The 14,507-nt window shown below is 37.6% G+C and overlaps 1 protein-coding gene across 1 annotated transcript in view; it reads left to right on the forward strand.

The window, feature by feature from the left end:
* Positions 1 to 14,490, forward strand: part of MGAM2 (maltase-glucoamylase 2 (putative)) — a 78,955-nt gene extending 64,465 nt beyond the window's left edge. The window contains exons 44-47 of the mRNA XM_034638340.1: positions 1,434 to 1,522; positions 8,455 to 8,504; positions 12,641 to 12,814; positions 14,148 to 14,490. Coding sequence (XP_034494231.1) covers positions 1,434 to 1,522; positions 8,455 to 8,504; positions 12,641 to 12,814; positions 14,148 to 14,390 — 556 coding nt within the window. The 3' untranslated portion in view covers positions 14,391 to 14,490. The remainder of the gene's footprint in view (positions 1 to 1,433; positions 1,523 to 8,454; positions 8,505 to 12,640; positions 12,815 to 14,147) is intronic.
* The last annotated feature ends 17 nt before the right edge of the window (positions 14,491 to 14,507 follow it).

A 14,507-nucleotide genomic window follows, 5' to 3' on the forward strand; every position in this document is an offset into this window, starting at 1 on the left:
CAGACTCCATGCTGAGCACAGAGTAGGAAGGCTTGATCTCACCACCCTGAGATCACAACCTGAGCCAAAATCAAGAGTCCATTGCTTAATCTACTGAGCTGCTCAGTCACCCCAGGACAAAAATTTTCTTGAGGGCAGTAGCATTTACCTCTTTCCACACTATTAAAAAAGTTGGGAATATTAATGAGCTCCTTGATTTGTGATGGCTATCCAAGGATGATTTAGTGCTTTTTTCCAGGTCTACTTTGGTCAATTCAGGATAGATTTTATATAAATATAAAATAAATATTTATATTTTTATATTTTTGTATTTAATTTGTGTATATGTACTAAGTTAAAAGGAACATGTTATATCAAGAGAGACACACAAAAAGAACTATAACCATTCAAAAGGAGAGAAGTTAACTCAACCTTGTGGTGTAAAGCATGGTTTCATACGGAAGAGAGCTTTGAGCTGAGTCTAGAATAATAAATAGGATTTGAATATATGAAGATGGGGAGAGAAATATTCTGGGAGTATTAAAGAGCTAAAGGTGAAAAATGAGTTTGGTTTGGGGAATAGTTAACCAGTCAATTTAATTAGAGAGTAGATAGGAAGAGGGATGAAGTAAATAAAATTCAGGCAGGCTAGGATCAGGTCATGGAGGGGTATAAATGCCAGAACAAGTACTTTGCATTTTATTCTGTAGCAATATGGAAGCTATGAAAGGTTATTTGATGGATTCCTTCCTAAGGAAATCATGTTTTATCAGATTACTTGTAATACGTATGTAAGTAAAGTATGTTTATTTAATTTTTTAAGTTTCTATATTTTTAATCCACAAGAGGATCATGCCTAATAAATTTGTATTAATTATTAAAAATTAAATCTTCAAAAAATTAAGTATTCTGAGATATATTCAAATCAAAGGACATTGATTACACATATTTGGTATTTATTTACCATAAATTTATAAGTCCCTTCTGTAAAGAAACCACCTTAAAATTCCAAACAAATATCTTCTTTCATTATATAAAATAACATAAATATGAGAAACTTAATGAAAATTGACTTGCACATACATCCTTTGAGATGGAATCCATTTCTATTTGCAAAATATATTTTCATAGACAAATACCTAAGTACATCTCAGTTTAATGGTATTTGTGTGTTTTGCTGTGTTATATAGTAGACATTTTTGTGTATAATTTTTAAAAATAGAATTCTGTTTTAAACCATCTAGGAAACCTTACTTAAGAGGTGTGCAATAAGCTCTTTTATAAAGAAGATTCATTTTAATTTATCTATATTTAGAACTTTATACACATTTTATGTGCATTTTTAATGCATTAATTTTTTTTTGTTCTGGATGTATAATATTTTCAACAGAAACTGTCCTTCATTCTTATAACCTATAACTTAGAGAAAAAAATAATTCCTTTTTTTTCCCTAGTCGACAAAAATTTATGGGATTGACTGTTGCATTGGACGACAATGGGAAGGCTGAAGGCCAGATATTCTGGGATGATGGAGAAAGCATTGGTGAGTACGAGCATTCCAGGGTCTCCATACAGCACGCAGAAAAACCATAGCTCAGGATATAATTGGAATGACCTGAAAATCTATTTCTAAACCTGTTTCTGCTACTGTTATAAAGCGATAGTGTTGGGTGAATTTTTGCAATTTTTGCCTGCCCCTTATACACACTGTAATTACTATAGGAGAGTATATGGTCCCCAGCTTTGTAGGTTCAGCAATGTGATGTTATGGATTCAGCCAGGGGTGATCTGTCTCTGTATATCTGACTCTCTTCCTCTGATAAAAGTGTGGATGCAACTATCAGGCTGACCATTCATTCATTCTCAGTGGTTCAGAAGGCCTGGCTCTGTTATTTGGGCCAGCCATCTCTAACCAGGCACCCTTTTCCTCCTAAGTAGGCTCACTCAGGAGATAAATTAGAGCTCAGAAAATTTCTTAGTGTCTCAGAAGTAGGGAATTGAGCATTGTCAAAAAGATGCTTATATCAGTGAAATACTACTTTGTATGCTTTCTTTCCCCAATCTAAGGCTATGACAGTGCTACCTGAGATAATTGGAGTTTGTTACGATAGTCGGAACATCCTTTTCCTTAGACATCGCTGTAGAAAAACTGACATGTTGTTACCAACTGACACCCATTTTCCAATACTTATTACTGCGGACTAGAACATTCTAATCTTGTAAAGGGTCACAGTTTCTGAAATTATAGCTTGTTTTTCACTAGTAATATCTTCCTTTTCATTTTCTTCATTATGAGGGTAATATACTATCATTGAAGAAAATATTTTAAAGACAAAACTAGAAAAAGTAATAACTTAATATTATTGCTGTATTCTTTTGCTTTCATGTTACTTAAGAAAATGCTTAATTTTTTATATCACTGAAAACATACCTCATATTTAATTTCTGAATGCTGTTTCTTTGCACTTACCATAACGACAGAAATGTCTAGATGTCATCATATGCTCCTTATAAACACCATTATGATTACTATATCTCAAGAAAGGATATGCCACAATTCATCTGACTTTCTGTAATTACTCTCTAATTGAGGATACAGGATGTTTTCAGTTTTCATTGTTATGAACACCATCGAGTATTAACCTTTGCTTGCGTTTCAGATTATTTTAACAGGGTAGATTCCTAGAAGTGAATAGATTCACTCCTAGAAGTGAAATTATTGCTTTTTTAATGAACCTGATTGAGTTGTATTTGCACAAATCAAACGTATCCATCTTAAGTATACGGCGCAGTAAGTTCTGACAAATAGATTCAGTTGTACTGCCGCCACCACAGTCAAGATCTAGAATGTTTTTGTGACCCCGAATTTCCCCTTCTACATCTTTTCAGTGAACTGCCCCCCACTCCCAACCCCCACTTCAGGCTCTTACAACCACGGAGCTGCTTTCTGTCCCTCTAGATGAGACTTGTCTTTTCTAGGCTTGACGTAAATAGAATCATACAGCGCATATCCTTTTGTGCTCAGCTTCTGTCACTTCGCAAAATGATTTTGCCGTATGGGGACATATAAAAGTAGTTTATTACCTTTTGACTCCTGAATAACATTCCATTGTACGAATGGACTGTAATTTGTTTATCCATTTACTTATTGATGAATATTTAAGTTGTTTTATGTTTTTTAAAACCATTATGCATAAACCTGCCATGATTATTTGAGGATGTGTCATTTTGTGATCATACATTTTCCTCTCCCTTGGGTAAAAACCTGGAAGTGAAATTGCCAGGCTGGGTCAGATGATAAGTGTAGGTTTAACTTTTGAAGAAACTGCCCGAGTATTTTCTAAGATGGCTATCCTGCTTCTCCTTACTAATGGCGATAATTCAGGGTTCCAATTTCCCACATCTTCACTATCACCTGGTGGTGTCAGCTTTTAAATTTTAACTATTTCAGTAGTACATAGTGCATCTCATTATAGATTTAATTTGCATTTCCTTGATGTTGAACATCTTATGTTGATTGGCTATTTGTATATCTTCTTATTGAGGTATTGGTTCAAGTCCTCTGCCTATTTTTCATTATGTTGTCTTTTCCTTATTGGCCTGTCTTTTATCAGATATGATTTGCATCTCCCTGTCTGTAACTTGCCTATATAATTCCTTTATAGTATCTTACAAAAAACAAACTTTAATTTTGATAAAAGTCCATTTTTCTCCATGCTTTTCTTTTATATTTGTGCCTCTTGTGCCTTGGTCTGAAAAGCATTCCGGTACCAGTTCTAACATGTGTGGGGGTGTTTCCCCATACCAACAAGTAATTCTGGGACACTGACTAGGTGTCCTACATTCAACTCAATTCTGACACCGTCTACCTGGAAATCGCATCGGATCCCACAGGTTAAGACCTCAGTCACACGAGACTGCCTCCTCCTCCCTTGCCCACTTCATATTAAGCTGGGTTGTCACCCATGCCTCTGAATAGCCCGTGCTTCCAACAACTCCTGCCTTGGGATTCAGACATCACTTCCAAGTCCAGGTGTTACCTGTACCTCAGACTAACTGGCCATAAATCAGAAGTTCCTACAACAGCCTGCTCACGTTTGATTAATTTGCTAGAGCAGCTCCCAGAACTCAGACACATTTTACTCACTAGATTACCAGATTATTATAAAAGAGTATAACCTAGGAACAGCCAGGTGGAAGGAATGCATAGGGCAAGGTATGTGGGAAGGGGCTCCGAGCTTCCATGCCCTCTCCAGGGGCACTACTTTCCCTGAACTTCCACATGTTCACCAATCTGGAAGCTCCCTGAGCCCCATCCTTTTGGCTTTTTATGGCGGCTTCATTACATTTGGCATCATTGGCTACATTGTTGGCCATTGGCGATTGCTTCAATCTCTAGTTCCAAACCCCTTCCAAAGGTCTCTGGGTGGGGCTGGAAGTTCCAACCTTCATATCACAGGGTTGGTTCTCCTGGAAATTGATTTGGTTGCTCATTTAGAGGTGGGTGGGATATAAAAGAATTTGATTACTTTTTTCAAAGTTCAACTTAGTCTTCGATTATTTCTGTAAAGTTCAATCTGATAAGTAAGCTCCATGGAGAAACATGTGGCACATGGCATCCCATAGCTCTGGATTCAGATATCATTTCAGTCATTTCCTGGTTGTATGCCTTTTGGAAGGATGTTTACCATCTCTTTGCCAGGATTTTCTCATTTTTAACATCTATAAAGCTCTACTTATCACTTAGATCTTTTTATGCAGACAAAATGATTTTGTATATAGAGAGAGTTCCTGGCACATGGATGCTGAGTAGCATATGACATTAATATGCAAGGTAAATAAAATTCCAGTATAAGCCTTTAAGATAAGATATATTAGGTAAGATATACTACATTTACATCAGTGTGGCTAAAATGACAACAGAAAGTCCAAAAGTCAGAGAAAAGAGTTTAACCAGCCACCCAAACTAGGTTTTAAGAGATTTGCAGCCTTCCTTGTAAGAGAATAATAAGCTATAGTGCCATTTTTTTTATAATCAAATTTTTTTATTATATTATGTTAGTCACCATACAGTACATCCCTGGTTTTTGATGTAAAGTTCCATGATTCATTAGTTGCGTATAACACCCAGTGCACCATGCAATACGTGCCCTCCCTACTACCCATCACCAGCCTATCCCATTCCCCACCCCTTCCCCTCTGAAGCCCTCAGTTTGTTTCTCATAGTCCATAGTCTCTCATCCTTCATTCCCCCTTCTGATTACCCCCCTTTCTTTATCCCTTTCTTCTCCTACCAATCTTCCTAGTTCTTATGTTCCATAGATGAGAGAAACCATATGATAATTGTCTTTCTCTGCTTGACTTATTTCACTTAGCGTTGTCTCCTCCAGTGCCGTCTATGTTGCAGCAAATGTTGAGAAATCGTTCTTTTTGATAGCTGAGTAATATTCCACATCTTCTTATAGTGCCAATTTTTAAATTTAAGAATTAAATTTAATTCTAGAATTAAATTTAGCTAGAATGTTCCCATCTCTTAGGAAGTACGTATTTTTCCTTAAATTAAATCTATGTGAAGGATGAGATTTTAATCAGGGATTTGTTTGGTGAGCAAGAAATTGCAACAAAAGAAGTTAGTGGCTGTGCCGAGGTATTCAACACTGTATCACGTCAGTGACGTCTTGCCAAGGTGACTGCAGACTGCATTGCCCGATCATGCCAGCTACACGCTTGGTGATTGGGCAGGAAGCAATTCCATTATCATGATATGGAACATGGGCAATAAAGTCAGGTTAGAGAACAATGAGAGATAAGGAGATTTATTTTGCACACTTGGAATTTGAGATGCCTATGGAGTCTCCTGGTGGGGCTCACAATTTGCAAATATGGGTGTGATGATGGAAAGTCTGATGAAAAGAAGAGTGAGAAGCCTGGGAGTGTTGTGACGAGTAGAAATCACACTGGATTAATCTTTAAGATTAATCAGGTAGAAGTTTTTTTAAATATATATTCTTATAAAGAATAAATGCCTTTCTGTTGTTGTTAGTTTTGGGGCCTGACTTTAAGTTTTTTGGCAACAGGTTTATTGAGATACAATCCGCACACCACGTAGTGTTCCCACTTTGAGTGCACAGTTCACTGGTTTTAGGTTGTTGCCAAGTTGGGCAACCATTACAGACAATTTTAGAACAATTTCTTTACCCCCCAAATAAGCCTTCCACCTTTTAGATATCACCCCTCAATCCTCCCTTGCCCTGCCCCCGTTCTCTCCAGCCTCAGGAGATGCAGCCCTAGGCATTTACTACTCTATCACTATACATCCGTGTATGCTGGACATTTCATAGGAATGGGATCATATGGAGTCCCAGATATAGAATAAACATGGCCTTTGATTGCTGTCTTCTTTCACTTAGCATTACATTTTTAAGGTTCTACCATGTTGTAGCATGTATCTATACTTCATTTCTTCAATATGGCTGAATAGTATGATGTTGTATGAATATACCACATTTTATATATCCAGTTATCAGCTAGTAGATGTTTGAGTTGTTTCCACTTTTTCACTATTAGGAAAAATGCTGCTATGAACAGTTGTGTACAAGCTTTTGTATAGACATATTTTTTTAGTTCTCTAGGGTCCATACCTAGGAGTGGAATTTCCCCTTTACATAGTAACTTTATGTTTACTTTTGTGGGAACTGCCAGATTCTTTTATAAGGAGGCTGCACCATTTTACAGTGTATGTGGGGTCCAGTGTCTCTACATCCTCGTCAACACTTATCATCATCTTTTTGAGTAGTCATCCTAGTGGGTGTGAAGTAATATGCCATTGTAGCTTTGATTGATTTGTATTTCCCTGATAACTAATCCCGTCAAACACCTTTTCATGTACTTACTGGCCATTCATACATCTTCTTTGGAGAAATGTCTATTCACAACTTGTGTCAATTTTTACATTAGATTATCTATTTATTATTGAATTGTAAGTGTTTTTATGTCTTGTAGATACAAGTCCCTATTCAGACATATGATTGATAGTACTGACAATTTGGGCTAGATAATTTTTTGTTGCTGGTAGTGGCTGAACTGTTAATTACAAGGTGTTTAGCAACACCCCCCAAATGCCAAAAGCACTCTCCCCAACCCCAAGATGTAACAATCAAATGTGTTTCTAGATATCACCAAATGTCCCACCAGCAAAATCACTGCTGGTTGAGAACCAAGGTTTTAAGGGAATCTAGAGTCCTTTTATATAGCTTGAGCTAATTAGACTAGATGATTGATGTCATAGTGGGTTAATAACACCACAGCTAGTGTGGTGTTAAAAATCAGCTCCCTGTGAGCGGTATATTTCAAAAATTTAAGGGGAAAACAACTTTCTATAAAATTTTAGTTTCATTCAACAAATGTCTGAGTCTTGAGGTTAAAAATCAATAGTCCCTGAAAGTTTTTAAATTTTTACACTTTTTAACTTCTGTGGAGTAGGCATCTACTAAGGATTATTTCAAGGAAGAGACGTGTGGGGAAAGAGGTCTAAAACACCCGAATATCATGAAGAGACATTTAGATGTAATATACTGTGTCACTGGTGACTTTTAAAAGATCGGATTCAATGAAAAAGAAAACATAGGAACTGAAGTATAGGAGATGTAGGATTGAATTATGAGTCGAGTCCACAGACCTAACAAGCAGAGGCTACCTTTTTTGACAATATGGCACTAAAAAGGAGATGTGGTGATTGCTTGCTATAGAGAGAGCCAAGAAAAGAGTTTGTCAGAATAGTGTTCTGGAGCATATTTGGAGGCTAGAGGAGCAAAGAAGGTCTGGGGAAGAACTGATGGAGAAAGTTTTGTAGAGGCAGGAGGGCTTGGGAACTAGAGCACTGTGATAAGATGATCTAAGAGAAGGATCATGCAGGTGAAGATGATGATGACTTTGCTAATGGTAGTGAAGAATACGTTTCGAGCACTTACTCTGCTCATAGGGCATACCATGAGCTAGGTGCTACTATCTCCATTTTTCAGATGAGAAAATGTTATTTGGAGTTTGCACAACTACAAAGTGTAGGAGCAGGGATTTGAATCCCTGTTAGTCTGACTTGAGCCTGCTAACCACTCTCCTCTGCTTTGAACCTTTATCATCATAGCCATGTCAACTCTCATGGCTCTGTGCTTATTACATCAGCACAGAAGAAACCAGTCAGTAGCCTCCACATTTCCTCATCTGGGGTATCTATCCTTAGTTCAACCAAGATTTTCTGGTTTTACAACCACTTGATCCTCACTTGAAATACCATCGTCCATATGCACATCCCCATGCTACCCTGGAGTGAAAGAATCCCTTGGCTACTATCCTTAATGTTCCTTAAAGAGGTCATGATTATCCTGATCAGTAATTGTGACCCCTTTGACTGTATACGAGATTATCTGCTATAGTTGAAACAATGAGTAGTTGCTTATTCTTTTTTCTTGCTTGCAGATACCTATGAAAATGGAAACTATTTCTTGGCAAAATTTACAGCAGCTCAGGTAAGACTGTTTTATTGAATTTTATAAATCCATTCCCATTTAGCTGCAGACTAAACATTATCAGTTAGTTGTATCAAAGTAATATCCTACATCATAATTGGAGGAACTTCCTACCTTTACACTTACAAATTGGGTCTGTTGACATTAATATAAGGAAGAAATGGTCCTTAGTTTGACAATTACCCAGTATGCCACCAGTTTTATAAGAAGAAACTTGTAATTCATATAATGCTGGTGAAAAAATGAATCTTTAAATGTATGACATGTTTTCTGGGGGTGAGACAGCTTTTTCTGGCTGATAATTGCAGGATAAATGCTAGATCAATTATCTGTTGCACAACAATGGTGTATAAGAAACACTTCAAAACTTCAGCAGCTGTAACAATAAATAAATAATTTAAACAATAAATAAATTATTTAGCCCATGAGTTCATCGTGTTCAGATGATCTGGGCTGGACTTGGCTGATCTTGGCTGGCTCGCAATCAGTCAGGGGACTGTTCGGCTGCTTGGATGATCCTGGCTGTACTCACTCACATACCTGTCATCTGGCTCTTCAACGATCTGAGACAAAGAAATATGTTCAATTGGCATTATGAAGACTTAACAAGACTTTGAGACTGATTACAAGCAGAATCAAGGGAAAATGAAGAAAAGAGGATATAACTTGAAGTAAATGGGTGTGCTGAAGCTAGCTCTTATTGATTTGGGAAAGCCTACTGTTTTGTTTTTGTTTTTAAAGATTTACTTATTTGAGAGAGAGAGAGAACACACACATAGAGGGAGAGGAAGAGGGAGAGGGAGAGGCAGAAGCAGAATCCCCTCTGAACAAGGAGCCCAATGTGGACCTTGATCCCAGGACCCTGAGATCATGACTTGAGCCAAAAGCAGATGCTTAACCGACTGAGTCACCCAGGCACCCCTGGGAAAGCCTACTGTTAAATTGCCTGGAATTTTATAAGCTAGTCCTTATATTAATATTATCTAAGATCGCCTTAGGGGCAGGTCTGGGCAGCACCTTTTTTATGACTGTGGTAGAGGGCAAAAAGAGAAGTGGAAATGCTTGAGCACTTTTTAAAATCTCCAATTTGCAGCAAGTTGACTAATATCCTATTAGCAAGGGAGAGTCAGATGGCCAAACCCAAAGACAAGGGTGGGATGGAATGCCCTATCCAGAGAGGAAGGGCATTAGCAAAATTACATGGAAAAGGGTATGAATAGGCAGGAGTGAATAAATTGGAGAAAATAATGCAACCAATCTACCAGGCATTTATGACTCTAGAGATAACCCATATCATTCTCATTAGACTGGGAGGATCACTGTAGGTCAAACCTGGAATTTGCTTCTCTGTAATTTTTACCTATTGATTTGCATTTAAGGAATAGCATAACACAAATCTATTGTCTTTTCTACATAACAGTGCTTCAGTTATTTGAAGATGTCTGTTGTGTATACATTCTATATTCTTTTGGAATTATACACCTGCAGGCTAACTTCACACTTCCTCTGTTTTGTGCTTAAACAGATCTGATTATTCTGTTTGGATCACAATTAGTCTAGATTCCTCTCAAAACATGGTACCCAGGATTGAGAGAATATCTTAGAGCTGCATTATCCAACATGATAGCTACTAGCCACATGTGACTTTTTTTTTTTTTAGAGAGAGAGCGAGAGAGCACACATGCATGCTGAAGCACAAGCGGAGTTGGGGGGAGGGCAGAGGGAGAGGGAAAGAGAGAATCTTAAGCAGGCTCCATACCCAGTGCATTGTGGAGGCCTATGTGGGGCTGTATTTCATGACTCTGAAATCATGACCTGAGCCAAAATTAAGAGTTGGACGCTTAACCAACTGAGCCACCCAGGCTCCCCATGTGATTTTGAGCACTAGAAATGTGACTAGCCTAATGTGAAATATTTGAAAGACTGTAAAATACCGCATTAATATTTTTATACTGAATACATGTTAAATAATAATACTTTAGATATGTTGGGTTAAATAAAATGTATTTTCAAATACATTTCTCCTGTTTTCTTTTACTTTTAAAAAAATGTGGCTACGAGTGGCGCCTGGGTGGTGCAGTCGTTAAGTGTTTGCCTTCGGCTCAGGGCGTGATCCCGGCATTCTGGGATCAAGCCCCACATCAGGCTTCTCCACTAGGAGCCTGCTTCTTCCTCTCCCACTCCCCCTGCTTGTGTTCCCTCTCTCGCTGGCTGTCTCTCTCTGTCAAATAAATAAATAAAATCTTTTTTAAAAAATGTGGCTATGAGAAAATTTAAAATTACATATATGGCTTGCCATATACTTCTGTAGATGGCATGAACTTTATACTGCAAAACAGGCAACCTCAAAACATCAGTGACATGAAACAATAAACAGTTCATTGCCCAACTATTACCTCTTTTTAGTTATACTCTATTTTCTTACTGTCACTGCCTCACATTGTGTTAATTTTTTAAACACATGTATCAGATGTTATAAATCTTATAGTCAACTAAAACTTTCAAATTATCTTCATAGACATGATTGTCAGGTCATGATCTCTCCATCCTGCAGTTGCCTTTTTGAAACTAAATGCAAGACTTTGCATTTAATTAACAATATAAGTTGTATATTAATTAAATGTGTAAATTCTCTGCTCTTAATTTAAGAAAAGTTGAATTGAAGACTACATATTTTTCCTCTTAAAATGTTGTTTTAATGAAACTGTTGATTTAGAAGTCCTGGATTTTAGTTCTGTTTGTACTACTAACTAGTTATTTAACTTAGGGAAGACACTTCCCCTGTTTAATCTGTGTTTCTTTATTACAAAGCATTACATTTCCCTTAAATACTTCCTAACTCTAAAATTTCATTCTTCTGTTATTCCAAAGAAGTGATAAGTGAATTCTTATTTCTATGTGATATTTGATGGCATTTCTTTCTAAGGATCAGAAGCTTGACATGAAAGAAGCTTCTAACTTTCCATGGGGTAATTATCAATGGCGTGCTGGTTGCTATGGGGTTATGGGGGTGTGGAGCTGATTTGTAGCATTTGCTAATTCCTGTGGTGTAAGTACTCCCACCATTTTAGCCAATTTCAAGCTATCAGCTGGCTTTCAAAATTCCAGGCAATTAAAGAGTAGACTCTCCCAAATCCATAAACACTAGCTTCAGCTCACCCATTTACTTCAAGTTATATCCCTTTTTCTTCACTTTCCCTTGATTCTGCTTGTGCAGTCAGTCTCAAAACTTATTAATTTCTCCATAAAGCCAATTGAATGGCTTTCTTTTTCTTTCTGCTGTTGCCATGAAAGTCAAGGAGTTTATAGCGTTGCTGTACTGCAGCTAGCTCCTTGAGGCATTGCATAGAATCTTCCTCATCCTGTCTTACGTCTTCACCAGTCTCATTTTGTTTGCTCGGCATGAGCTACCGAAGCTCTTGCACTCAGTGAGCATGCCTTTCTTCCGTATGTCCCTGCCTCCAGCCCCTCCTCATGCATCTCACCTTTCTAAATCCATCCACCCTTCCAGGCTTCCTAGAGTTCCATGTCCTTCCTAAGTCCTTTCTTGACCCTCCCCTATTCCGTAGTGATTTCTCCTTTCTCTTACCACCCATAACAAATATTCACTATGATTTTCATTTGGGCCTTAATCATGTGCTATTTTGTGACTTACCTCACATTAGTTTAACTCTTGTGCTAACACTTAAACAGTTCATGATTTAGTCAAGTCCTATATTTATTGCCAACTCTCCTTAGTCTAGGGGCTGTATCCCGTGATTCTGTGTTCACTCTGCGTTAACTCATACAGAGCTATGCACATAGGTGCATCACATTTCCGACCCTATCTGTGTCATTTAGCTACTCCCTTTACTCCCAGAGCCTCGATTTCCTCCTTCATAAAACTGAGATAATGATGCTTGCTTTTCAAAATCCTTGTAAGAATTAGTAACAATATAGGTAAAATAACTTTCATTATGCTGGTGTTATCAAGTTTATCATAGCAGGTACTCAGGAAGTCTATCTTCATGCAGTGTTTAAGAATAAACCAGCAAACAGCACGACAATAGTAATTTGAGATTTCTTAATATTTTAATGTGAAATACAGCGTCTCAGCAGATGTATTATGTATTTTTTCTCTTTACTGTTCTTTATAGAATCTATTGAAAATCCAGACCATACACAATAAGTATTTGAGTGACTCGAATCCACTGAAAGTTGGATATATTAAAATCTGGGGGACAAACTCTACTTCTGTGACACAAGTCACTTTCACCTATGACAACCAGCAATTCACAGAGATGAATTTCAAGAGTGACCCTTACAATCAGGTATGTCTCAAAGGAATGTTATATCATAAATTAATTTTATTATTCTGCAAAGTTATCACTTTTATTTTCATTATTTTATTTGCTTATATTTAAAAGGTTGTAAAGATACATACAATAGTATGTTCCTGAAAAGTTGGGAGTGTTGAATCCTATTGCAAAATGTGTAGCATCAGTGGTCTTCCCAATGTAGTCCAGGGATCAATAGTCAATGGTCTGGTGAAATCCTTTCCATGTGTTTCCCAGAAGTGGTTCTATGTGTTTAGTGAGGTTAGTCTCTCAGGCTAGCATAACAAAACTTATTTGCTTCCGCGGCAGAGGCTAAAATAAAAGAGAGATTGCCTAAAATTGGTGGAGATGTTCTCCCTCCTTCCTGAAATTACTCATGTCCCTGGTCAGATTGATAGATCTTAGAGGTTGGTGAAAATTGGCAGTCAACTGTGGTAATCATCAAAATGAATATGTCCCACCTGTGATGTGAGATAAAATTATTTGGTTAACAAAACAGAGTGACACAAATAGCAGACCCTACTAGACCCTCTAGCAGGGTCTACGTTTGGAGCCACCTATGTGGAAGACAGATTACCAGTAGGGTTACCAAGAGTAACCACAGAGGGGAAAGTAACCCGCTTTAGAACCCTAGACCTGTCCTAAGAATGATCCAGTGGACCTGTAGGGGGTCATTTAGCAAAGTGAAAATGGGTAAGTACAATTCCTGTCTTCCAAGCAGTAAAAGAGTGCCCACCTGCTGATATTTGGATTTTGGAAAATGACCCTCTGATCAATCAGATAGCTTTTCTCTCTCTAGTTCTTTCTAGTTCTTTACTTCAACACATTTTTCCTAGACTATTGAGCTCAAGACTACCCTCTGCAAGTAATTACTTCCAGTTAAGACTGAGGCAGACCTGCTTTGTAGGAAACTCTGTAGCATATCAGATGCCTATTATATGCCAGGCACTATACTAGGTGTCGTGGCTGGTGAAAGCATGAAACCGGACTGCCCCGAGGAAGGTTAAAATCTAGTGGCAAAGCAAAGAGATTTTTATAAGCATTGGCTATCAATGCTTAATCAAAGCTGCAAATACTTGCAAGCAATGTGGTGTGGCCCGATGAAGTGGAAAGACACAGATTTCCAGCACAGGGATCATGCATACAATATATCCCCCTATTTATCTGTCTGAAATCAGTGACCCAAAAAGGAATCTTTATATCCTTTTATTACTCTCTGGGAAAGAATGAATACATTGGTTTTTGTTAAATTGTAATTTGAAAAAAGACTTAAATGTGATGTTTAAGAAGTTCTCAAATACCAACTTTATCTCTTCTTTTCTGGCAGACTCTGACTATTCAACTGACTGACAAGATTATCAGCCTAGAAAAACTAACTGAGGTTACTTGGATATACGGTGGCCCTATAGTTTCTACTACACCTATGACAAATACCTTCACAACAGGTTCTCTATATCCTTCTACAGTTACTACTAAGGCTACCACTTTTGAGACTATTCTCACTAGTTTTGCTACTACTAGTACTACTCTTAGTATCTCAACCACTGCTTTCCCAACAAGTACCTACTGAAGTTACAGCTAGTACTACTGGCCCTAGTACCACTACACCTTTCCTAACAAGTACTATTGAAGTTATAACTAGTTCTAATGTTCCTAATACCACTACGCCTTCCCCCCCAAATACTAC

Source organism: Ailuropoda melanoleuca, chromosome 1 (assembly GCF_002007445.2).
Source record: "Ailuropoda melanoleuca isolate Jingjing chromosome 1, ASM200744v2, whole genome shotgun sequence".
Taxonomy (NCBI): domain Eukaryota; kingdom Metazoa; phylum Chordata; class Mammalia; order Carnivora; family Ursidae; genus Ailuropoda; species Ailuropoda melanoleuca.